The sequence below is a fragment of the Trichomycterus rosablanca genome, chromosome 1, assembly GCF_030014385.1.
Source record: "Trichomycterus rosablanca isolate fTriRos1 chromosome 1, fTriRos1.hap1, whole genome shotgun sequence".
Taxonomy (NCBI): domain Eukaryota; kingdom Metazoa; phylum Chordata; class Actinopteri; order Siluriformes; family Trichomycteridae; genus Trichomycterus; species Trichomycterus rosablanca.
This window is the reverse complement of record NC_085988.1, coordinates 76,222,065-76,249,828: the sequence shown is the minus strand read 5'-3', so window position 1 is coordinate 76,249,828 and position 27,764 is coordinate 76,222,065. Positions and strand designations below refer to the sequence as shown.

The following is a 27,764-nucleotide window of genomic DNA, read 5'->3' as shown; positions in this document are numbered from 1 at the left end:
ACTGAACACGATTTTGAGCAGTTGAGGGTTAAGGGCCTTGCTCAGAGGCCCAACAGTGGCAACTTGGCAGTGGTGGGGCTTGAACCGCAACCTTCTGATTACTAGTCCAGTACCTTTACCACTGAGCTATCACTGCCCTACTAATTCTAAAAAAGAAGCATTGCAAATTTTGAGTGACTTTATAGCTTTGCTATGGCCATGCACTGATCGTCATTATTCCCCATCTCTGTGCAGGCGTCATCACCTCTAGGTGGAGAATACCTCCGAACTCTGTACACTGTACAGCACCCTTAGAGCAGACAGGGTTAAGGGCCTTGCTTAAGGGCCCAACAGTGGCTGCATAGCATGGGAATAACAGTTTGATGCTTTGGGAAGGCTTTGCTGCTTAAAAGCCTGTGTGACTGGTCGTAATTAACAGAACCATGACGTTTGTCCACTACCAGGAAATCCTGACAGAGAATGTCTGATCAGTGTGTGATCTGAAGCTCAAGTTCAGTCGGGTAATCCAGCAAGACAGCAATCTGTGTACAAGAGAGTTCCATCACCTAATGGTTCTAAAGAAATGAAATTAAGGTTTCAGAGTGGCCTAGTCCTGACTTGAACCTCATTGTGATGCTGTGGCTGTGCTGTAATGTGGATACATTCTACAATTTTGCAAAAGAGAGAGTGGACCAGAATTCTTCTAATGCTTCAAAAGCATCTGGATGCAGTTGTGGCTGCTTAAGATGTCACAACAAGTTGTGGTATGTTTACCAGAAAGATTACCTTTTTACCTGGCTAATAAAGGTGTTGCATTTGTCTTCATTACACATCTGTGTAAGCCCGTCTTAAGGGTAGGGAAGGGGGCTTGGCTGCTGTAAGTCATGATAACCTTTAAGTATCTGTCCTTAAGTTCCACAATGATGCATCATTTGAATCTCAAAGTTCATAGTACCACGCCTATGTGTGTAACACTAATTTACAGAACCCCAAAGTTACACCAAGGGTTTTTTCTCTATACTAAATAAAGCAAGCCCGTGGGCTCAATTCTCAGGTAAAGCAGTCTGTGTGAAGTTTGCATGTTCTCCTTGTGTCCGTGTGGGTTTCCTCCGGGGGCCCTGGTTTCCACCCACAATCCAAAGACATGCAGTCAGGTTAATTGGAGACACTAACACACACACCCACACACATCTAAGAGCAATATTAAAGTGTGAATGTGTTTGTGTGTATGTCTACCCTGTGATGGACTGGTACCCTGGCCAGAGCTGGGATAGGCTCCAGCACACCCACGACCCTAACTGTGATATGCGGCTTAGAAAGTGAGTAAGTCTATAATTTGGGCTGGAAGTGGTATAGAGTGACCCTGACTTCAAAAACAGTCCAACTGCCAAATGTTTGCGATCAGCAGTGTGGCTCTAAAACCTAAATAAATAACAGAAGCTTCAATATTCAGAGCAACCATCAGACTGCCACCAAAGCTGGAAACGACTGGGCACATTGCCATGACTAACTCACATACTTTTTCATTCCAGTACAGCTACAATATTAAACTGCAGTAATTACCAGCCATTAATCCTGCAAAGACATCAATTGGAAAGAGAGAGAAGCTAAAAGAGAATGGACAATAAAAATGAGAAGTGGACTCTGAGAGCATACTGGGAGAACAAAGAGGACATCACTGCAGGGCACACTGATTCTTTCAGTAATGAGATGACCATCACTTTGTGTGGTAGTGAAGCATAGACCTCAAGAAGAATCACGAGCCTGGCTTTGTTGTTAATGATGCAATCTGGATACAATACATGACTTCAATCAATTCATGACAAACACTTACTGACTGATCTTTGTAGAAGGGTGTAGAAGCTAATCATTAACCAATAATCAACAAATAAGTAATGGTTCCAATCACTTCCATGGCCACAGGTGTATAAAACCAAGCACCTAGGCATGCAGACTGCTTCTACAAACATTTGTGAAAGAATGGGTCACTCTCAGGAGCTCAGTGAATTCCAGCGTGTTACTCCAGCGCCAACTTTCTGCAGAGTCAATCGCTACAGACCTCCAAACTTCATGTGGCCTTCAGATTAGCTCAAGAACAGTGTGTAGAGAGCTTCATGGAATGGGTTTCCATGGCCAAGCAGCTGCATCCAAGACTTACATTGCCAAGCGCAATGCAAAGCGTCAGATGCAGTGGTGTAAAGAACGCCGCCACCGCTGGACACTAGAGCAGTGGAGACGTGTTCTCTGGAGTGACAAATCACGCTTCTCCGTCTGGCAATTCGATGGACGAGTCTGGGTTTGGCGGTTGCCAGGAGAACGATACTTGTCTGACTGCACTGTGCCAAGTGTAAAGTTTGGTGGAGGGGGAGTTATGGTGTGGAGCTGTTTTTCAGGAGTTGGGCTCGGCCCCTTAGTTCCAATGATAGGAACTCTTAATGCTTTAGCATACCGAGAGATTTTGGACAATTTCATGCTCCCAACTTTGTGGGAACAGTTTGGGGATGGCCCCTTCCTGTTCCAACATGACTGCACACCAGTGCACAAAGCAAGGTCCATAAAGACATGGATGAGCGAGTTTGGTGTGGAAGAACCTGACTGGCCTGCACAGAGTCCTGACCTCAACCCGATAGAACACCTTTGGGATGAATTAGAGCGGAGACTGTGAGCCAGACCTTCTCATCCAACATCAGTGTCTGACCTCACAAGTGCGCTTCTGGAATAATGGTCAAAAATTCCCATAAACACACTCCTAAACCTTGTGGAAAGCCTTCCCAGAAGAGTTGAAGCTGTTATAGCTGCAAAGGGTGGGCCGACATCATATTAAACCCTATGGATTAAGAATGGGATCACTCAAGTTCATATGCGTGTGAAGGCAGATGAGCGAATACTTTTGGCAATATAGTGTACAGTATGTACTCTGCTTATAGATGTACCTTCTTCTTGGGAGAGCGTGCAAGTTCTAACTCAAACTGGGAAACTTTTAGTCATGTCAAATTCATTTTATAGTGCTTTTCCAGTAGACATGGTCTCAAAGCAACTTTACAGATTCCAGAACCAAACCCCCCTGATGAGCAAGCCTAGGGCAACAAGAGCAAAGAAAAACTTCCTAAATATTACAAGAAAGAAGCCTTAAGATAAACCCGACTCAACAGGACCCATCCTCTTTGGGTGATCCTTCGCTTTATGAATCAGCTTGCTTTCTGTAAAAAAATCGCATTAATATCATCACACACAAATCAGAAACAGGGAAACTATTAATCACTTAAACTATTTAAAGCACAACACAGGAAGCTGTTACGCATCAGTGTGAAATCTCACTGCATATTAACCTCTGCACATTACAATAAAATATTCACATATTTTGCATAATGCCCCAGTATAAAATTGACGTGGCTGATCATGTAATATTAACTAAAAATGTTGCCCTGAAGAGCTTTTTACAATACTGGCTTTATTTCTTTCTTTTTTTCCCCTTTTTCTCCCCTTTTAGCGCATCCAATTGTTCAATTTGCATCGTGCTTCCTCTCTGTCTATGCCGAACCCTGCCCTGACCGAGGAGATCGAAGCTAACCCATATTCCCTCCGAAACATGAGCAGTAGCCGGATGCATTTTTGCCACCCACACATTGACGAGTTTGGCGCCACCCAGCGTTGCATGCGGAAAGACACACCCTAAGGGCACTCTTCCTCATCTCTGTGCAGGTGCCTCTAATCAGCCGGCAGAGGTCGTAATCGCATTCTGACAGAGAGAGACCCACATCCAGTTCTTTGTCCCACCCCCCAACTGAGCAACCGGCCAATCGTTGCTCATACAGCCACTCAGCCTCAAACCGGTGAAGCAGAGCTGGATTCGATAAGAGGTACTCAGAATCCAGCTCTGGTTGCAGCGTGTCTTTTTACCGCTTCACCACCTGAGCGGCATACTGGCTTTATTTCTATTATTTGGTTAGCATGTTTAGCAAGTTCAGTCTTGTAATACAGTGTAAGTTATTGACTTTGTTTGCAAGCTTGAATCCTGAACTAGTTCTGCTAATTGTGTTCATTCTACATTACTGCCATGATCACTACACATTAACCTGTTTTAATTGTAATAAAGCTTTAAAGTCTTGTTGACATAAAACTCAATGTTTTATACTATGCTGGGTCGCTATAAGCTTGTCTATGAACCAGTTCAAAATTGGATGTTATAAAAACTGGTAACTAGTTCAGCCAACTAAGCAAGGTCAGCCTTTAAACCAGCTGTTAGAAAACATTTATCTTTCTAATCCTATCATCATTGATTCATTTTCTTATCCGTTTACCCAATTAGGGTCGCGGGGGGTGCTGGAGCCTATCCCAGCTTTTCACACAGTAAGTAAGTAAGTAAGTAAGTAAATTTTATTTATAAAGCACTCTTAAAACAACTTACGTTGACCAAAGTGCTGTACATCGAAAAGCATACATAACACAACATTATATTAAAAAAGTAAGAACCAAATAAAAATACAGAGAAAGAGACAAAATAAAACAAATACAAATAGACTAAACAATTAAAATTAACACAGCTCCTCACTGTTCAAATGCCAGCTTATAAAGGTATGTTTTTAGGAGTGATTTAAAAACAGCGGCCGAAGGTGCTTGTCGAATATTAGGAGGTAGAGTGTTCCATAGCCTCGGAGCATAAACTGCAAATGCACGATCACCTTTTAGCTTCAAACGAGCCCTAGGAACAGTCAACAAATTCTGAGTGGCTGATCTTAAAGATCGCTGTGCGGTTGCGGGAGAAAGCATACCACTGAGATAAGCCGGGGCTTGACCATTAAGCGCTTTAAAAACAAATAAAAGCACTTTAAAATGAATCCTGTGTGCGAGTAACACCCTGGACGGGACGCCAGTCCATCGCAGGGCAGACAAACATACACATACACACCCATTCACTTATAGGGCAATTAACTTATGTCTCCAATTAACCTGACTGCATGTTTTTGGACTGTGGAAGGAAACCGGAGCTCCCAGAGTAAACCCACGGAGAACATGCAAACTCCACACAGAAAGGACCCGGACCACCTCGCCTGGGGATCGAACCCAGGACCTTATTGCTGTGAGGCGACAGTGCTACTCACTAAGCCAACGTGATCTAATGATCAATCAAGCAAATACCAAGAAATGGGTTACAGTTTGTCTTTCGACTTCATTCGCAAAACCCGCGATGGGACTGAAGCTCCCAGTGATTAAGTGACGTGTAGATCTCAAAATAGCTGTCAATGAAAACGGGATTCAGCCTTTCGACTGATCCTCCAATCATCTTGCAGAAGCTCCGCATCCAGACAAAATCGTGGCATTTATCCAATGACTGGCGAGTTTCGAAGCAATGAAAAAAACCTTTCCATGCAGTCCCATTGAAGTGAATAGATGCTCAGCTTCTACGGGCAAATGCATTGACGCTACGGGAGTTCACAAAATCGAGTCAGTCGATTTGTGATAAGTAGCTGATTCTGAACGAACTCGTCTTCAAGATGAACGTGTTCTAACGCATTTGTAGTCAATGAAATGTTAACACAACTGTACATATTTGACCATTTAATTTTGACATTTTAGGGGAAGCTGAGCTTCCCTTGCAGTCTTAGAGAAATCTCCACTGTTTTAAGGTGACCATATAACTTTGATGGCAAAATGAGTGAGATTTATGACATAACCTGAACTAGTGTTGCTAATTGTGTTCATTCTACATTACAGACATGATCACTACATTAAACTGGTTTAATCTAATAAAGCTTTAAAGCCTTGTTGACATAAAACTCGGTTAATAGTCTGTGAAGGTCAGCTAAATAAGCAAGGTCAGTCTTTAAACCAGCTATAAGAACACATTTACCTTGCCTTATCCAACAATCAATACCAAATAAATCATTTATCTGCAGTGGTGTGGAAAACTAACATTAAAATACAAAATGTAGATTTGTAAAACACGACTATCAAATTAAATGACAAGGTTATCAGATTACCACCTATATTAATCTTGTAGCGCTTGGGTGGCACAGCAGTAATTATCCATCACAGGAATGCAACTAACATAATCTAAAACTTTTAAGGTGACTGTGTAACTTTGATGGCAAAATGAGTGAGATTTATATTATAAAAGGCTTGATGGAATCTTTTTTTTTATAAATAAAACTGCTTTATAGAACACTGATGTGTTAATAGTTTGGTTTTAATTGTTTTAAAAATGTTAAGAAGAAGTATATAAATGTTTACATGTTTCTGCAGTGATTCATCAACACCATTCACACAAGAAAATATAATTACCAGGCAGTTCATATGACTTTAAATTCATAAAGTGCAAGTTTGGAAATTAGGAACAATGTTGACATCAGGAAAACAAGCTTTTTTCAAAAATTAAATATGCATATAAACCAAAGTGCATTGAACCTGAAGATCTGAAAATAAATCTTTTATAGTCACACATCACAGAGAATGGGATGCAAAATAATCTGTACTTCATACTAGGGCTGGGCGATTTAGCAAAAAAAAAAAAAAATTTTAAAAAAATTTTAAAATGATACCCGATTGTCGATTACGATTTCGATTTTTTTGTTCTTGTATAATGCAATTAAAATAAGACTCAAATTAATTTTTTTGCATTGTAATTAAAGGCTGCAGAAGTGCAAAAATAGTAACAGCACCACCTATAATTATCCTTTTAAGGGACTCAAACTTTATAACAATAACGATATCACAATAATTAACAATAATTAAAACAAAATAGATCTAAATTATTTATATCCTTATCTATCTATATCTAAGAACAGCTCACAAACAACTTTTATTTTAAATAATGTTCAGCAGAACCTCCTTACATTAGGAAAAAAACTACAAAAAGTTCTTTACAGGTTTCTTAAAAGGAACACGAGCCTGTACTGTGCTGTTTCCACCACTGAGTGAGTCTGTATCAGTATCTACATTGGGGGAGGGCATCAAGTGATCACTCAGCTCAGCTTTGATTTTGTCCTCTTGTGATTTGGGGGGTGGATACAACATTTTAAACATTTAAGGATGTGTAATGTGTCATTTTAGTCCCATAAAACTTTCAAACTGTATTAACCACTATTATGTGTCTTAGAATGATTCGATTCTATTGAACGGCCCTTTAAGCCAAAATAAAGGAACCGATTCGCGCATTTGGGAGTCGTTACATACATACAGCTCTTTAAAAGGAACCGAAACGAAAGATCAGACTCTCTATCGCAGAATTCACTGCCGCAGTTTCCCAGACGCGATTTTTTTTACTCAGTAACGGATGTGATTTAAAATGTAGCGAATTACAATTCTTAGTACAAAACATACTTAAGTAAAAGTAAAATTACAGGCTGTAAAATCTACTTTAAAAACTACAAGTACACAAAAAAAACGACTCAATTACAGTAACGCGAGTAAATGTAATTCGTTACTTTCCTGATCGCGCTCATCGGCTCTGTATTTTGATTCAGTTCAGCGGTGTTTGATTTAGTGAATCTTAATTAAACTCTTCTGTTTGTGTCTCGTTTTGCCGATCGTGTTTGCGCTCCTTATAACTGAATCTAACCGTTACCGTGTATAATCCTTGTTGTCTTTCGTTTACTGTTTTGGTTTTCGCTGGTTTTGGACTCTACCTGATTTTGTACACTGTTTTCGCCCTTTTTATATTAAACTTTCCCTGATTTATATTCCGCGAGCGTCTGGTCAGTTTCTGCTTCGTGACATGTTGGTATTTTAATTAAAATATAAAGTATGTAAACAATCGCGATTGTCACATTCTAACATCGGGTGAAAACGTTCATGCGAATTAACCGAATTAATCGTGAAAATCGCCCAGCCCTACTTCATACACTTCAAGATGAAAGCCTGGCTCAACTGCATTTACCTCTCAGAACTCAGACTTTTAAAGCTGTTCTAGGACCTCTTGAATAGCTAGGTATCTTGCTGTCTTTAAACCAAGACTAAAGAACAGAATGACCTTTTTACCAAGTACTAAAGTGACCAGTGGAAAAAAAATACTTTTACCATGGTTTTACTTGGATTATGTTCTACAAATGTTGCCTATGTGAACTACAATGAGTAAATGTCTCCTGAGGACATAAAGCAGCTGATTCTCCCATCAAGCCTTCACCCTGTCAGACAGCTAACTGTTCTTGTAAAGCACCTGACCAGGCCGGTAGCACTGCTGAGACCCAAAGTGACATTTCACCCACAAAAAACCCAGTGTGACTGGGCCTTCGGGGCTTTACCTAACACTGTTGTTGTAAATCATATGTTGTAGAAATTCCACAACAAAATGAGTTATCTGAACTGCTTGATGCATTGTACATCAGCATGAATTGATTTTCAGGCTTAACAATGACTGACTTCGGCTAGACAGCAATTCATAATATTAGTTACAGTCTGTTCTGTGGGCGGCATGAATGCACTGTCTAATCTATTAGATCATTAGTGTTACATAAATCATGCTTTATGGATCACTATATAGGTAAAAAAAAAAAAAGATCGATCCAAGTATTTGGGTAGCACTAAAAAACAGGGCTTATAGAGGAACAGAAAAAGTAATCACACCAAAAATGCAAGTTCACAACATCGTGTGAGAAACGCATTATGATTAAGTGACAAAGAGGAACTTGTGACAGGAGAAGCAGAGGCACTTGTGAATTAGAACAGAATCAGCACAATCATAAAGGAAGAACTCGACTATTCAAACTCAGATAATTTACCATTTTGACAGTGTGTAAAAAACTTGGTTAGTTATCTGAGCAGTAGCAAATGCTTAAACAACCCTTACACTGCTGATTTTTTCTTCCTCTTTTTCTCCAATTCCCCCCCCCGATTTTCCCCCCTAATTTAATTGTATCCAGTTACCCTGGTTGCGTTACACTTTACCTCTACCGATACAACCCTCCACTGCTGACTGAGTAGCTTCGCAACTGACACACGCCCCTTCCGACACGTGAGCAGTACCGACTGCATCTTCTCACCTGCATGAGGTGAGTTCATATGTGGATCAGCCTTGTGCATGGAGAGCCACACCCTGATCAGCATTATTCCCCAACTCTGCGCAGGCGCCATCAATCAGCCAGCAGAGGTCCTAATTGCACCAGTTATGAGGAAGCCTGGTCTGGCTTTTCCAACCCTGAACAACAGCCAATCGTTGTTCATGTGGCCGCCCAGCCCAGCCGGATGGCAGAGCTAATATTTGATACAGATCCCAGCTCTGGTGAAACTGCTGATTTTTTTAATGAAAATAAGTAAACAAATCCACATTGGACAACAATTAATGTTATTTGTCTGCAAATTGTAGTGCACATCATTCATTCCTTGTCTTTTTTTACCACCGCTTTATCCTATTCAGGGTCACGGTGGGTCAGATATATTGGGCGCAAGGTAGTAAACACCCTGGACAGGTCACAAAACCATCACAGGGCAAACACACACACACACCTAGGGCAATTTTGTATTTCCAGTTAATCTAATCAATTAAATCAATTAAAACTGCATGTTTTTGGACTGTGGGCAGAAACCATAGATCCCAGAAGAAACCCACACAGACAGGAAGATAACATGCAAACTCCAAACAGAGAGGACCCAGATTGCTCCACCTGGAAATCGAACCCAGAACCTTCTTGCTGTGAGATGACAGTGCTACCCATTGATCCACTGAGCCACTCTTGTAGTGCGCTCTTTTTTAACTTAATGAATTTCACATACCGGGTAAAACATAAAATATAAAAAAAAAATTTATCCCCCACAATATGTTTTTCTTTTTTAAATTTTTGTGTATGCATTTTCTTCCTTTATTCTCCCGACTTTTAGCGCGTCAAATTACCCAACTGCAATATGCTTCCTCTCCAATGATGCCGATCCCCGCCCTGATTGAGGAGAACGAGACGCGTGTGCAGTAGCTGACTGCATCTTTTCACCTGCATGAGGTGAGTTCATATGCGGATCAGCTTTGTGTACGGAGAGTCACACCCCATCCACATTATTCCTCGAGTCTTGTGCAAGCGCCATCAATCAGCCAGCAGAGGTTGTAATTGCATGAGGTCCCTATCCGGCTCCCATCCTGTATGAACAACAGCCAAACGCTGTTAATGTAGACGCCCAGACGAGTTCGAAATGTCAGCTCTGGTATGCTAGCGTGTTTTACCACTCCGCCACCTGAGCACCCCTCCCCCCCAATATGTTAACTAAGCAATAATGAGTTACTAAACAGGAATTGTGGACTGAGATGTGTAAAGTTTTCTTCTATGTAGAGGAAGTGTTCACAGAGATTAAGAAGTGACCAGGAAACTTGTGTGTAAGACTGTATATTATCACTAATCATTAACTTGCTGTGATGAACTTAGATAACATGTTTACTGTTGAGCTCTAAACTGAAACTAATCCCAAATACTCCAGCCAGAGCACAGCGGCTAATGATGCAGTGCACTGAGCAGACACATTGATAGAAGCACCAGTCTAATAATAGCTCTGAACCTCATTTAAAATACGACAGTGTTCTGAATTTTGCTCGCCAAGAGCCTTAAATTTCATCTGACACGTAAAGCACATTTGCACACTGGAGTTGGTGATGCTAATGGTTTTGCTACTTATACAGAATGGTCTATGCAAAAAAAAATGTAGTAATCTGTTTGTATCTGTATTTATAATGAGATTAACATCACAACCTTGGGAAAAGTTAACATTGGTAAAGACATGATGTTCTTATGGGAATGAATATTTGTTTTAAGCTATTAAAATATAAAGCTTTATTTTCATTTTTTGGGATCTATATCAATCTGATTTGTTCAGAACAGGACAAAGTACAGTCAGGCTGTTACAGGACTCCCTGTGTTTAAAGCCAGAAGGACCTCTCAGTGGGAGAAGAGGCCATGGTCTTCTAAAAACCATATGGCCAAACAAGGCCAAATACTGCCAGAACTTTGTCAGCATCTGTGGTTATATCTAACACTTCTGATATAATGACTTTAAACTACATGTAGACATTAGATGTAAACATCTTAGTTTAAAGTATTACATTATTGTAGTGTTCACCATGTGACTAAGTGCTTAGTAAGCACTCTTAAATTTGGTCGACACACTGTGGAACACTTACTACACTAGTGCCAGTCAGCATCTCTGGTATTATTTAACACTTCTGATATAGAGAACAACTTTTACACTACATGTAGACATAAGATGTGAACATCTCAAATGAGGGCTGGTTTTGTGCAATTACATACATAAAGTCTTAATAAATGCTTTGTTTGCCTTGTCTTTGATTATCCTTACCCATTATTCTAACCTTACCCAGATATATTACTTTAATTTCTGTACTTGGCGTGTACATCATCATGTGACTAAGTGCTGAGTAAGCGATCTTAAATTTGGCCGACACACTGTGGAACACTTACTACACTAGTGCCAGAGTCACTGAACCGAATAATTTCAGACACTCAGTACAGCACTCTGAAACGACTGCACTGTTTTCTAAAGGGAGGCAAAGATCTAAATGTTTCTATCACAATGTACTGTGATGCAAAAATCCTCAATATCAGCCTAGTCATGGAGTTAAATGTAGAATCAGCATTAATTATTTAAATAAAAAGCCATATTTAACTTTACACCAGTGCACTATACTAGAATATTATATTAGAGATTACATAACTGAAGCAAGTTGAGGGCCTTTTTAACCTACTTTCTGTTCTTTGTGGGCCAGTCTGGTCACAATCAAATACTACAGTCTATAGTTTTCTAGTCTAGCTTCCAGTTCTCCTGCACAAAACTAGGAACCTATCTCAGTTATACCAACTACACTGATCAGCCATAACATTAAAACCACCTCCTTGTTTCTACACTCACTGTCCATTTTATCAGCTCCACTTACCATATAGAAGCACTTTGTAGTTCTACAATTACTGACTGTAGTCCATCTGTTTTGCTGCATACTTTTTTAGCCTGCTTTCACCCTGTTCTTCAATGGTCAGGACTCTCCCAGGACCACCACAGAGCAGGTATTATTTAGGTGGCGGATCATTCTCAGCACTGCAGTGACAATGACATGGTGGTGGTGTGTTAGTGTGTGTTGTGCTGGTATGAGTGGATCAGACACAGCAGCGCTGCTAGAGTTTTTAATATACCGTGTCCACTCACTGTCCACTCTATTAGACACTCCTACCTAGTTGGTCCACCTTGTAGATGTAAAGTCAGAGACGGTCGCTCATCTATTGCTGCTGTTTGAGTTGGTCATCTTTGAGATGTTCATTAGTGGTCACAGGACGCTGCCCAATGGGCGCTGTTGGCTGGATATTTTTGGTGGACTATTCTCAGTCCAGTGTCTCAGTGACAGTGAGGTGTTTAAAACTCTGTGTCTGATCCACTTATACTAGCACAACACACACTAACACACCACCACCAAGTCAGTGTCACTGCAGTGCTGAGAATGATCCACCACCAAAAAAATACCTGCTCTGGAGTGGTCCTGGGAGAGTCCTGACCATTGAAGAACAGCATGAAAAGGGGCTAACAAAGCATGCAGAGAAACAGATGGACTACAGTCAGTAATTGTAGAACTACAAAGTGCTTCTATATGGTAAGTGAAGCTGATAAAATGGACAGTGAGTGTAGAAACAAGGAGGTGGTTTTAATGTTATGGCTGATCAGTGTAAAGCTCTGTTCAAATATAAATACATTTATAAATGAATATGACATAAAAAGTCCTATAATTAGGAAAGACTGTAGTTCCTTTAAAAAATGCCTGGTCTAAATTACAAACATTTAATATTCTATATTAAATTTTCAGTATGTGCTATGTGGAAAGTATTATGTAAACACACTTTACATTTACAAAAAGAGAAATGGAAACTAGCAGGTTAAAACTATTGCCATTAAGTGAGAGAAAAAGAAAAACTGGTCTTAACTAACTACTACTGTAAATAGTTTGTAAATATTGTAAATATGGTTATGACTCAATAAATCAAATGTGTAATTAGGTGTGTTAAAAGTTAGGTTACATGTTGACTTACTTAGGCCTAGAAAAACCTATAAAAAAAGATTTGCAGCTATTTTCAGGTACAGTTTAGCCGCATTCTATGTGGAAAGTTTACATGTACCTAGCAGGACATACAGTGTATCACAAAAGTGAGTACACCCCTCACATTTCTGCAGATATTTAAGTATATCTTTTCATGGGACAACACTGACAAAATGACACTTTGACACAATGAAAAGTAGTCTGTGTGCAGCTTATATAACAGTGTAAATTTATTCTTCCCTCAAAATAACTCAATATACAGCCATTAATGTCTAAACCACCGGCAACAAAAGTGAGTACACCCCTTAGTGAAAGTTCCTAAAGTGTCAATATTTTGTGTGGCCACCATTATTTCCCAGAACTGCCTTAACTCTCCTGGGCATGGAGTTTACCAGAGCTTCACAGGTTGCCACTGGAATGCTTTTCCACTCCTCCATGACGACATCACGGAGCTGGCGGATATTCGAGACTTTGTGCTCCTCCACCTTCCGCTTGAGGATGCCCCAAAGATGTTCTATTGGGTTTAGGTCTGGAGACATGCTTGGCCAGTCCATCACCTTTACCCTCAGCCTCTTCAATAAAGCAGTGGTCGTCTTAGAGGTGTGTTTGGGGTCATTATCATGCTGGAACACTGCCCTGCGACCTAGTTTCCGGAGGGAGGGGATCATGCTCTGCTTCAGTATTTCACAGTACATATTGGAGTTCATGTGTCCCTCAATGAAATGTAACTCCCCAACACCTGCTGCACTCATGCAGCCCCAGACCATGGCATTCCCACCTCCATGCTTGACTGTAGGCATGACACACTTATCTTTGTACTCCTCACCTGATTGCCGCCACACATGCTTGAGACCATCTGAACCAAACAAATTAATCTTGGTCTCATCAGACCATAGGACATGGTTCCAGTAATCCATGTCCTTTGTTGACATGTCTTCAGCAAACTGTTTGCGGGCTTTCTTGTGTAGAGACCTCAGAAGAGGCTTCCTTCTGGGGTGACAGCCATGCAGACCAATTTGATGTAGTGTGCGGCGTATGGTCTGAGCACTGACAGGCTGACCCCCCACCTTTTCAATCTCTGCAGCAATGCTGACAGCACTCCTGCGCCTATCTTTCAGAGACACCAGTTGGATGTGACGCTGAGCACGTGCACTCAGCTTCTTTGGACGACCAACGCGAGGTCTGTTCTGAGTGGACCCTGCTCTTTTAAAACGCTGGATGATCTTGGCCACTGTGCTGCAGCTCAGTTTCAGGGTGTTGGCAATCTTCTTGTAGCCTTGGCCATCTTCATGTAGCGCAACAATTCGTCTTTTAAGATCCTCAGAGAGTTCTTTGCCATGAGGTGTCATGTTGGAACTTTCAGTGACCAGTATGAGAGAGTGTGAGAGCTGTACTACACACCTGCTCCCTATGCACACCTGAGACCTAGTAAAACTAACAAATCACATGACATTTTGGAGGGAAAAGGACAAGCAGTGCTCAATTTGGACATTGAGGGGTGTAGTCTCTTAGGGGTGTACTCACTTTTGTTGCCGGTGGTTTAGACATTAATGGCTGTATATTGAGTTATTTTGAGGGAAGAATAAATTTACACTGTTATATAAGCTGCACACAGACTACTTTTCATTGTGTCAAAGTGTCATTTTGTCAGTGTTGTCCCATGAAAAGATATACTTAAATATCTGCAGAAATGTGAGGGGTGTACTCACTTTTGTGATACACTGTATTTGGTTCCTTTCTAATGAATATGAAAATGAAAAAGGATTGTGCAAAAAAAAAAAAAAAAGAGTCTATGGTTGAGAATAAAGTCTGTGCAAAATGGGTTAGGCTAATTTTGGAAGTGTGGCTTAACATACATTACACTAATCTACTGTGTCAATTATTAATTACAGCAATTAACAGCAGCCAAAACCAGGTGTGGACCATCTGTTGAGTGAGCAGTTGCCAGGTCTCAGATTTTTCTGCTGAATTAAGTGACCTTGAAAGCACAGTTGATTTTTTAGCTTAGTGATTATGGCTGGGGTATGTTACATATATACTTGTTACAGATACGAGGGTTCTTCAAAAAGTTTCTGCACTTTTTTTCAACTCTATTTATTAAGAATTTCAAAAACATATAACATCACTTTTCTACATAGTCACCTTATGATGCATTTTTCCCAGCGTCGTACCAACTTTTTAATGCCATCAGCAAAAAATGTTTTTAGTTGAGCGAGTAGCCACTGATGCACAGCTGCTTTCACATCATCATCACGTGAAAATCTTCCTCCCTTTAAAGCTTTTCTGAGCCGTCCAAAAAGGTGGAAATCAGATGGCGCTAAAACCAGACTTTAAGCTCTCTCTCAGTCTCTCAGACACAACCAATTATTCCTCCTCCCGCCCTCACCGTTTTCAACAAAAATATAAAAGTGTGGAAACTTTTTGAAGATCCCTCATATATTAACAAATGAATGAACAGCTACAACTATTCTGGTTTTATTTAATAATTGTATTATTTAAATTATAAATCATTTTAAATAGTTAATCTACAGTACAGTATAACTTGTTTACTAAGCTTCTTTTTTCTAAATCTAAAATATCTGGCAACCTTAATCACAGGAAAAAAATAAGACAAGCTGAAGCAATAGTTTTTCAAAGATGAAAAAGGCAACAGCCAACTACAAAAATGACAATTTCACTTTTTTAAGATAACAGTTTGTTCTGTGTACTATGATGTTTTAATCAACTTAGTTACGCTAGTGCATGCTTTGCTGGTAATTTGCAATAAATAATTTTATGAATTATGACAAACAAAACAGTGAAGGAATCTGTATTAAAATGAGGATTCACATTCGCCTGTTATTCGCAATATAAATGCTGACGTCAGATGTAAAAGTGAGAGGTCTATTAATCCATCAATTCACATATTTTGGTCGATTAACGACGTATGTCCTGCATGTATTGAACCATTTGTTTTTTACCCTTAAAAAAAAACATAATTACAGCTCACTTTCCATCTACACGCTCTGAATTTAAATTAAATGCATTTAGCTGAAAAAAATCATACGTGCAACAGACGTACGATAATGCCATATGTAATGATATGCCATACTAAGTATGATGTATGATAAGCCATACTACAGCTAAACAGAATTTAAAAAAACTGATGTGGAAGTACATTTTAGCACATGCTGTACTGTGAATTACACTTTCTGGTAGCGAAGGAATCATACTCATGTGTTGGTAAATCACTCCTGGTTTTGTTGTGTTCCTCTTTACCAGCTGACCTTCAGGCCTGGAGCTCTGTTGCATTGATCTGGCTCAGTTTAGAAAGCACTTCTGTGTGCATGTGCTCATGTCAACCCTAATCCCTTACTTCCTGCCTTAGTTATTTATTACAGCATTTGATCTTTAATACTAAAAGGTTGCTTTCAACACCAGCTCTCTATACTAGAATACTTACTTAGTTTACATCACTGAAGCAACCAAAGGTCTTTTTAACCTACTCAGATCCCAAACAATTACAGGACAGTTTAACCGATTTTCTTTTATTAGCACACCTAGGAGCTACTGAATCACATTATCTCCTGCAAGTTACGTTGCTTTGTGCATGTGATGAGGCATCCTCATGACAACCCTGAAGGCAGTGTTATAACAGGACTTGTGGAAGGACCAAGAATAAGCTGTACTGAACTAGTCAGGGGCTAGTCTGATACAAGCAACATGACACAGACAGCAATAGAGAAAGCTGACCCATCTGTGTAGCCAACCATCACAAAGTGATGACGGAGTAATGACATGACCTTTAATTTGATCTTTGCCAAACAAAGCTAGTTCAGGATTTAATTTCCTGTTCCTGAGTGCCAAACCTGCACAGGTACTAGAATTAAAATCTTTGGTACTGGACTACTGTCCATTGAAACACTTTTAGTTCTTTATGGGCTGGTCTTGTCACAATCAAATATTACAGTCTATACTTTTCTCCTAGTCTGCTTTCTACTGTAGTTCTCATGCATTTAAGAAAGAGCAGTTGTAGCCTAGCGGTTAAGGTACTGGACAAGTAAGCAGAAGGTCGCTGGTTCAAACCCCACCACTGTCAGGTTGCAACTGTTGGGCCCTTAAGCAAGGCCCTTAACCCTCAATTGCTTAGACTGTAAGTCGCTTTGGATAAAAGCGTCTGCTAAATGCCGTAAATGTAAATGTAAAAAAGAAACATATCCGAAAAATAATAATTATTTACTAATAAGGGATCAGTTCATATTTGGATGGCCTGACAATGCACCTTCCCTTTTTAAACTCATAATTAAAGCACTGTTGCCTTGCTTGTGCCTTTTGTAGTTTACATTGTAGAAAGTACAACAAAAGGCACTGTTCAAAAGTAAATACACTGATCAGCCGTAGCATTAAAACCACCTCCTTGTTTCTACACTCACTGTCCATTTTAACAGCTCCACTGACCATATAGAAACACTTTGTAGTTCTACAATTACCAACCAAAATTATCCAGCCAACAGCGCCCCATGGGCAGCGTCCTGTGACCACTGATGAAGGTCTAGAAGATGACCAACTCAAACAGCAGCAATAGATGAGCGACCGTCTCTGACTTCACATCTACAAGGTGGACCAACTAGGTAGGAGTGTCTAATAGAGTGGACAGTGAGTGAAATTTAAAAACTCCAGCAGCGCTGCTGTGTCTGATCCACTCATACCAGCACAACACACACTAACACACCACCACCATGTCAGTGTCACTGCAGTGCTGAGATCATTCACCACCTAAATAATACCTGCTCTGTGGTGGCTGTGTGGGGGTCCTGACCATTGGAGAACAGGGTGAAAGCAGGCTAAAAAAGTATGTAGAGAAACAGATGGACTACAGTCAGTAATTGTAAACTACAAAGTGATCCTATATGCTAAGTGGAGCTGATAAAATGGACAGTGAGTGTAGAAACAAGGAGGTAATTTTAATGTTATGGTTGATCAGTGTATTAATTAATAGGCTGTACAAAATCCTATAATTAAGAACGGCTGTAGTTCTGTGTTAAAAATGTCTGCTCCAAATAACAGACATTTAATAATCAATATCATTTTAGTTTGTACTGTGTGGTAGTAAGCATTACGTAAACACACTTGCACCTCTGAAAGACGTGATGCTGCGTGGCCTACAAACAGATAGTTCTGAGCACGCACCCCTCCACCAGCAAATAAAAGCTGTTCTTTTTAGAATTCTGTTTATATTTATAACCCTCTGCTTTGCAGCTCTAAGGAGGACTTTAATTCAAATGTCCTTTTATATGATAATTCACTTTAATATAATGATACACACCTGGTGAGTGAAGTAGGATGCAAACGTAATTAAAATTGTTAATAGGATCCAGACTGGGTGCCAGGACTAATAATGAGAGAAAATTCTAATTCAGGCTGTTAATAGGCGTACTGTAACCTTGTGTATCCATTATGTCTGGGACAATATAATGAGCATAGAACCTGAAAGCAGTAGTCACAGATACAGCCTTCTGATCTAATGACAGATCAGTTTTGTTTTTTTTCATATCATTTGTACCAATTTATCCTGGTCAGGTCATAGTGGGTCCAGCTTCCTGGAATCACTGGGTGCAATGCAAAAACACACCCTGGACAGGACACCAATACATCACAGGGCCTCGTTTTGTAATGTGAAATTTTATCATACAGTCTACGCTTGTTTTATAAATAATTTAAATAAATGAGATGACACTAAATTTAATTTCATTTTCATTTTTATTAACCACTGTATCCTGGTAAGATTTGTAGTTGGGAAACACTGGGTGCAAGGCAGGAATAGCTTGGACAGGTTACCAATCTATCGCAGGACAGATATAGCCAATACTGTCCGTGTAGATGCCTGACTGGCTGATAGCTAGTATAATAGACCACTGCGCCATACAAACACTAAATTAAATACATATTATATATAGTATATGGTAACATATTATATACAGTATATAGTATTATATTGTTTGTTATTATTATTGATATATTTCTTTTTCCTAATTTATATTGCTGTTCTGATTCAACAGAGCTTACAGTAATCAAGCCTGGGTGCCTGGTCAAATTAAATCCAATTATTATTGTTATTATTATTATTATTATTATTATTATTGCCCAATTAAACTGATTGGTTAATTAAAGGGGCAATTACTTTTTTTAAAGGGCCAATCAGTATTAAATAATACCGTTTTCCTCCACCGGAACCGGAAAATACAGAAAGGGGCACTATATGAATATAATAACTCAAAAACCTTTCTGTGACTGGAAAACTGCAGTGGTATGTTGGTGGTTAATGAACTGGACTATTGATCAATAGATTGCTGGTTTCAAAGTAATTTGTAAGTCACTTTGATTGAATGTGTCTGTTAAATACTGTAAATGAAAATAGAAATGGAAAAAGATCAGGCATCAGTAGCGCTCCCCTGCTGAACTGTATGATCTCATTAGACTAGGCAGAATATGATGTAATTGATAAAACAGTAATATATTATTAAAACAGTGTCAGCAGTATTGGACTGAGAATGTCAGCAGCTAGAACATTTGATAAAGGACGTATAACATGTTACTGCTTACGCAGTGTGACATGACTGAGCGTGCAGTGACGTATAATGACTGATGCGGTCAACCAGCCATCATTCCGAGTGTCATGGGTAGAGGCCACCTCAGGATCATCTGATGGAGTATTCAATACCAGTGTGATCTAATCAAGCCTTATCATGACAGACAAACAAAATAATCAAATGAACCTTCATGTACCTTCATCATGGTGGGGTACCATTAATGTTTTGTTCATCTCAGATGAATTATTTAGAAGGGAAGGTGAATGATGAGTACTTTTTGTGGATGTAACAGTAATCCTTAGGGTCCAGTCATACAAGATGAAACAAAAAAGAAACCTTACATCAAGTCAAGCTACTCTACATGTACGAAATGTACTACAATATAGGGTCAAATGTTTGTGTACAGCTGACCACAAGCTTGTTGGACATCCCATTTTTTTTTAAAACAATTTAAATGAGTATAGAGTTGTCCCCTCAATCTTTGGCAACTGTGACAGCATCCACTTGTCTGGGGATGTTTAAAAAAGCATTTGAGCGTTCGGGTACACATGGCAGCCTAATTAAACCCAGGTCTCAGCAGTGCCACCGAAATGGTCGCGTGACTATTCTGACACAACTGACCGTGTCCAGGGAAGGGAAGGCCAGATAGGGTAGCTTGATTATTATTTTGTTTGAAGTAAGGTCATCCACTAATGTTGGACAAGAAGGCATCATTATAATTTATACCAAAGGTGTTGAATGGGGTGATTTTATTCACCTGTTAGCAATGAATGTGGGAATGCTAATTGGAGAGGCACTGACTTAAGTATGGCCTGCCTGAAGACAGCAAGATCAGTTTTAACAGAATAATAGAATTAGACAGTGATCTAATAAAAAAAATAACAGTATATGATTGAGCAGTGTGATCTGAAGGTGAATGAGTTCGTTTGTTTGTTTATGAGGATTTTAACATTTAATTTTATGTTTTACACTTTGGTTACATTCTTGACAGAAACGGTAGTTACTCATTACACAAGATTCATCAGTTCACAAGGTTATATCGAACACAGTCATGGACAATTTAGTATCTCCAATTCACCTCACTTGCATGTCTTTGGACTGTGGGAGGAAACTGGAGTACCCGGAGTAAACCCACGTAGACACGGGAGGAACATGCAAACTCCACACAGAAAGGACCCGGACCGCCCCACCTGGGGATCAAACCCAGGTCCTTCCGTGCCGCCCATGTGCATGAGTAAACAGTATATGATTAAGCATTATGGACAATGACTAATGAGCATATAATTTAAAACATGATCTAATGGTGGAGGAATTAAAAGTACATTTTAAGCTGTATTATCTGATGGCAGCACAGTGGTCTATTTCGCTAGCCCACCACTGCTGAGTTCTGGGGTTGGAAGCTTTGAAGTGCTATCAGCTACCAGGAGTCTACACAGACATGATTGGCTATGGCCTTGGGAGGGGGTTGGGGGTCATGAAAAAGATAAAGGAGCATCCTTTCACTCAAAAAGAGCATGATGATCTAAAAACTGAAGGGACAACAGTTAACGTGAACTATAAGCAATTAACTGCACTGCAAGAGATGAGCATCAGAACTGCACACAAGCATTTAATCAAATCAGAACAGTGCTCAAGTGCAAAAGTAGAACTTTTTGACAATTCGGCTAGTCATGTTTGGAGAAGGAAGGGTTGCAAGGGTTGTATGATTCCAAGAACACCATCATGCACAGATAAGTAGAAAGGTAAAAACATCATGACATGGGTTAAAATTAAACCACAAGGCTGCAAAAAAAATAATAATTTGCTGCCACAGATATTTTAAAGCTGAATTGCCAAGCTTTGCTTACTAACGGTAGTAATTTTCCTTATCAATTTGTTTTTTAAACAAATCTTAATGCTGACACTTACTTTTCTCATACTTATAAATCAAAAGACATAATGCGTAACAATTTGAAGTAGATATACAAACCCTATTTCTGAAAAAAGTTGGGTAAGATTTTGTGAAATGCAATTCAAACAATGATCTGTTATTTGTTATTTCTCTTAAACCTTTAGTAAACTGACAAAGTAGGTGTACATTGAAATTTCAGAGAGACATATGCTGCCATCAAGGCAAGTCCATGGTTATTTCAGCAAGACAAAGCCAGGCCTCATTTTGCACACACTATAACAGTGTGGATTCATAGATACAGTGTACATGTGTTTGACTGGCCTGCCTGCAGTCTAGTTCTGTCTCCTATTGAAATTGTATGGCGCATTATACAGAAATAAATCAGACAATGGTGATTACAGTCTGTTATGCAGCTGAAGTCTTGAATCAGTCAAGAATGGGCAACAATTCAACTCGCAAAACAGCAACAATTAGTATCCTTAGCACCTACTACAAAGTGTCTCAACGTTGTCCTAAGTGTTTGCAGGCATTAAATTCTATATTTGATAATATTTACAAAGTAAAATTGTAACAATAGAACACTTGAAATGTTTTCTTTGTAGCTCTGTCCATTAAATAAAGGACAGATTCTTGTTGTTATTATATTTAACAAGAAGAAGAATTTTCCAGAAGTAAATCAGTTAATATGATAGATAGATAGATAGATAGATAGATAGATAGATAGATAGATAGATAGATAGATAGATAGATAGATAGATAGATAGATAGATAGATAGATAGATAGATAGACAAAACAGACAGACAGACAGATCACTTTATTAATTCCAAAGGGAAAGTCAAGTATTACAGCAGCTCAAGGTACATTAGAAAAAATAAGTATGTAAGTATTAATGTACAATACTTGTAGGTAATAAATATAATAAAGATATGTAATATGTGATATAATACACAAATAATAAAAGTGTCCTGTGCATTAATGGGTTTTGTGCACTGGGTTTTTTAAGTGTGCCTGAGGATGCATCAACAGTAAGTGATGTGATATGATGTGATGGGATGTGATATGATGTGATGGGATGTGATAGAGGACTCACCGATACCGCTGATTTCTTGTCGGATATTAAGTCGGTTCCGTTCATCAGCGATTGCTTTCAGCATGTGCTGCAGTGACTGGTCCTGATCGCCGGTTTCGTCCTCAGCTGCTCCCGCTGTTTTACAGTAAGTGGAGAAGGACGCCATGCCCAGACTGATCTCATGTCAGTGTGTGCGGCCAGAGAAGAAGCCACTTACTGCAGCCAGGGCGAGTAGAACAGTTCACCCTGGATTAATCAGTCAGGATTCATGAGCACTGACTCACAGGTGTAGAAGATGTACCACAGCACCACTGACACTGTCCGGTACTGGATGACACTTCACTTATATAGAGCAGTAAAATCATCACCGTCTGCTTTTCTCTGCTCACTTCCGACTTGTGCAACACAAAAGCTCAGCTGACAGCGACGCTCTGTGTTTCTCCCACCCGTATTGCGACTAGTCCCGCCCCCCTACGCTGTGATTGGCTTGTACTGCAAAGTACGGAAATTAGAAATTGTCATTGACCAATTGTACCTATTGCTGGTAGGATAATAGCAAAGTGGGCGGGATTTACACGACAACAGGTAGGGAAAAAAACAGACTGGGAAACACCCGTTATACTTCCTGTAACGCAGGGCAACGGAGAGGCAATTTAAAGGGAACGAGTAAATAACGTAAAATAAATAAAACGTAATACATGTCATAAAGCATGTTTCTTCTTTGTTTCTGTTTTTTAATCATAAATAATAATATTTAATTTAAAATTCATATTTTATTTTTTCTTGATTTAGTCACACGGTTGTACCTTGTGGAACAGTGGAATAAGGCAATTGTAAATGGGGCAGTAGGTAGGGTGGTAGCTCAGTGCTTAAGACTATTGAGGCAATTGTAAATGGGGCAGTAGGTAGGGTGGTAGCTCAGTGCTTAAGACTATTGAGGCAATTGTAAATGGGGCAGTAGGTAGGGTGGTAGCTCAGTGCTTAAGACTATTGAGGCAATTGTAAATGGGGCAGTAGGTAGGGTGGTAGCTCAGTGCTTAAGACTATTGAGGCTATTGTAAATGGGGCAGTAGGTAGGGTGGTAGCTCAGTGCTTAAGACTATTGAGGCTATTGTAAATGGGGCAGTAGGTAGGGTGGTAGCTCAGTGCTTAAGACTATTGAGGCTATTGTAAATGGGGCAGTAGGTAGGGTGGTAGCTCAGTGCTTAAGACTATTGAGGCTATTGTAAATGGGGCAGTAGGTAGGGTGGTAGCTCAGTGCTTAAGACTATTGAAGCTATTGTAAATGGGGCAGTAGGTAGGGTGGTAGCTCAGTGCTTAAGACTATTGAGGCTGTTGTAAATGGGGCAGTAGGTAGGGTGGTAGCTCAGTGCTTAAGACTATTGAGGCTATTGTAAATGGGGCAGTAGGTAGGGTGGTAGCTCAGTGCTTAAGACTATTGAGGCTATTGTAAATGGGGCAGTAGGTAGGGTGGTAGCTCAGTGCTTAAGACTATTGAAGCTATTGTAAATGGGGCAGTAGGTAGGGTGGTAGCTCAGTGCTTAAGACTATTGAGGCTGTTGTAAATGGGGCAGTAGGTAGGGTGGTAGCTCAGTGCTTAAGACTATTGAAGCTATTGTAAATGGGGCAGTAGGTAGGGTGGTAGCTCAGTGCTTAAGACTATTGAGGCTGTTGTAAATGGGGCAGTAGGTAGGGTGGTAGCTCAGTGCTTAAGACTATTGAGGCTATTGTAAATGGGGCAGTAGGTAGGGTGGTAGCTCAGTGCTTAAGACTATTGAGGCTATTGTAAATGGGGCAGTAGGTAGGGTGGTAGCTCAGTGCTTAAGACTATTGAAGCTATTGTAAATGGGGCAGTAGGTAGGGTGGTAGCTCAGTGCTTAAGACTATTGAGGCTGTTGTAAATGGGGCAGTAGGTAGGGTGGTAGCTCAGTGCTTAAGACTATTGAAGCTATTGTAAATGGGGCAGTAGGTAGGGTGGTAGCTCAGTGCTTAAGACTATTGAGGCTGTTGTAAATGGGGCAGTAGGTAGGGTGGTAGCTCAGTGCTTAAGACTATTGAGGCTATTGTAAATGGGGCAGTAGGTAGGGTGGTAGCACAGTGCTTAAGACTATCAATTGGATGTTTGCTGGTTCTTATAGTAAATTCCATAGCATATACACACCATTGCTTCAAGCATTACTTCACTGTAAACTAATGAAGGACAGCTGGGAAAATTTGGGACTCAGTCATTCTGATTATATAGTCCAGTTGTTAAAAATAATTGTCTTTCCTAAAAGTAACCAGACCATAAAATAAGTAACACAGCCTTCCAGCAGAAACAACAACTGGAACACACATTCAATGTGAAACAACAACAACATTTATTTTATTTTATTAACCAAGTCAATACAGTCAGCATCACAGTGGGTTCTGTGCCACCTGGAAACACTAGGCATAAGGCCTTGGACAAAGCGCCTGTAGCAAGTACCTTAACATATTTTACCACCATTTATTTCACCATCACCGGAAACTGGGTTCAAGTCTCAGCAGTACCACTGGCCTGGTCTGACATGCCACATACAAAATTGCCTTGTTGCCACTGCAATAGCAACTCCTACTCTTTCATCAGATAGGTGTCACACACAAACACTTCAGGCTAACATGTTTCCTTATGCATCCTACAGCTCTATATAGGAATCTGTCACTGGCTGGTAAAAAGAGAAACTTGATTGCTTCACACATCAGAGAGGCCATGTGCTACAGAATGAATGTTGTGAGTCGATGACTGTCGAAGACTGTCGATGCAGTTATGAGAAATTAGATACTGTATATGTACATTATAAATTACATTTAAAAAACTTAGCTGAGTTATGATGCTCTCCATGCTATATTTTACTGTGGATATAGTGTTTTTGAAATCATAAACAAAACCTTTCCTACTCCATACATGAAACATTTTTGACAAAAGTTATTATTTACTAAAATTATTTTCATTTAATTGGACCATTGTTCTGATTTGTCTGTATGCTTGTGTGCAAATTTAAGATGTGCATCTCTGTATAACTGAAGGAAATGAAAAACTGTATGTGAGTGTATAACTGAATGTAGAAACTGAGATTATTTAGTTGTAGTTTATTTTACACTGCATAATTGTTGTTTATGCTGTTTTCAGGTCAGTCATGAACTCTTTTTTGAAGAACTTCTCATTTTTTCTCTGACCTTTATTATTTTTAGTCTGCGAGCTGAAGTAACAAGGTTTTTTTTCCCCTTTCTTGATTATTTTTTTCCACCCCAGTCTAATCCTTTCCAATTGCAACCTTGCTTCTTCTGCTGCTGCCTTCACCTCTGACCAGGGACGAGAGTAGACTGTCACACAGCCCTTCCAACACATTGACACAGACTGTTTCTTTTTACCTGCTAGTATTGTGCACTATGCACTGCCAACCACCCCTGGTGCAGATGCCTCAACCAGTTCCAGAGGCTGTTATTGAAGCACTGAGGATAAATCCCTGTACTCTACAGACACATAGCCAATTTTGTGTCTGTGTAGGCACCTGGCTGGTCGATAACATAGCTGAGATTTGAACTCGGATCTCAGCTAAGTTGTAATTTATGTAATGTACAATGTACATATGTCTAATTTCTCTTAACTGCATCTGCAGTCTCCACTCACATACAACATTCATTCTGTAGCAAATGGCCTCTCTGATGTGTGAAGCAATCAGGTTTCTCTTTCCACCAGCCAGTGATGGATGCTTATATAGAGCTGTAAGATGCATGAGGAAACATGTTAGCCTGAAGTGTTTGTATGTGACACCTATTTGATGAAACAGTAGAAGTTGCTATTGCAGTGCCAACAAGTCAATTTTGTATGTGGAGTGTCAGACCAGGCCAGTGGTTTTGCTGAGACTTGAACCCAGCTTCCTGTTATGGTGCGCTAGCATAATAGACTGGTGTGCCATGTGAGCACTGTTAAAGTGTTTGCTAATGTTCAGTAGCTTTTTTCATTCAGATCCTTTTAAGAATTTTTTTTCTTAATAATGTAGAATCTTCTTCACTAGTATATATTCACCAAAATTGCTACTTGTAGCATAAAATGCATAAAATTCCACAAAAAAAACAACATTGCACTTCAGATTATGGTACATTGCTACTGTAATGGCAAGAAAAGTCAATTGATATATAAAAAGTGACAGTCCAATGTAACTCTTTAAAGGGTAATTCTATACTGCTGAGAAATAAGTGTCTCACAGGACAACAAGCACATCTTGTTCAACACTGGTTGAAGCAAGCAGGTCTCAGTTTCAACTTGAAGGGTGAAAGAAAGCCATTGCTAAAATGGCGAAAAAATAAGACAAATAAGGTTGCCTGGTCTATGCAGCACCACCAGAGGACCACTGATTGGAAGAATGTCTTATGGATCGATGAAATAAAAATCTACATCTTCAGTTAATATTGCAGGGTTTTGGCACTGAGATTCTTGATGTGTAAACTGTCAAATATGGTGGAAGAAGCACTCTGGTCTGTTTTTTTTTATTTGTTTCATTACTTTATTATTTTCTTCCTGAACTAATTCTTTAAATCTGTAAAAAAATTAATTATTTGTGTAAAATTTTTGCATAATTTAATGGAAATTTATAATAATTACATCCATTGTTACAGACTAGCTTGAAGTGATATCTATTGTGAAGTTTTTAGTTTTATTTAAAATCAGCAGCATTTGTATTTGTTTTATTATAGTAATAAAGTTTATTCTTAGAGTTTATTTTTAGAAATGCATCAAAAAAGGACTTTACATTATGTTAGCAACATGGTGCTTTCAATCACTATTTGTAGTGCAATGACATTTGTGACTTGCCTCAAATTTATCTGAGCGGGAATATGTGTCTATAAATCAGAATGTGAAGTATACATTGTGTCAGTAAGCAAATCCTATTTAGATAAATATAGGATAAATCTGATCAGATCAGTTCTAATAATACCTTGTTGTGTTCTCAGCTCTGTGATTATGGTAGTGATGTTACATTCAAGATCTTGATATGTACCCTGGTAATTACTTAAACCATTACACAAAGGGGTGCATTTGAAATACAGGCATGACTGATTTTGACACCAATAAAAAAAGACAAATGGGCTTCAGGCTGAACATGTCACATCCCATTTCAATAACAATAAGTCTGAAAGCTTCTATATTAAATCAAAGGATCAAAGAAATAACCATCAGCATGATATTCTACTGTACATAAAACATGGACTAAAAAGCA

General features: G+C 39.4%; 1 protein-coding gene across 1 annotated transcript in view; it reads right to left on the bottom strand.

The window, feature by feature from the left end:
- kiaa0930 overlaps positions 1-22,897 on the bottom strand; it is a 64,301-nt gene extending 41,404 nt beyond the window's left edge. Inside the window, exon 1 of the mRNA XM_062996445.1 lies at positions 22,543-22,897. Within this exon, the coding sequence (XP_062852515.1) occupies positions 22,543-22,687 (145 nt within the window). The 5' untranslated portion in view covers positions 22,688-22,897. The remainder of the gene's footprint in view (positions 1-22,542) is intronic.
- Positions 22,898-27,764: the final 4,867 nt, after the last annotated feature.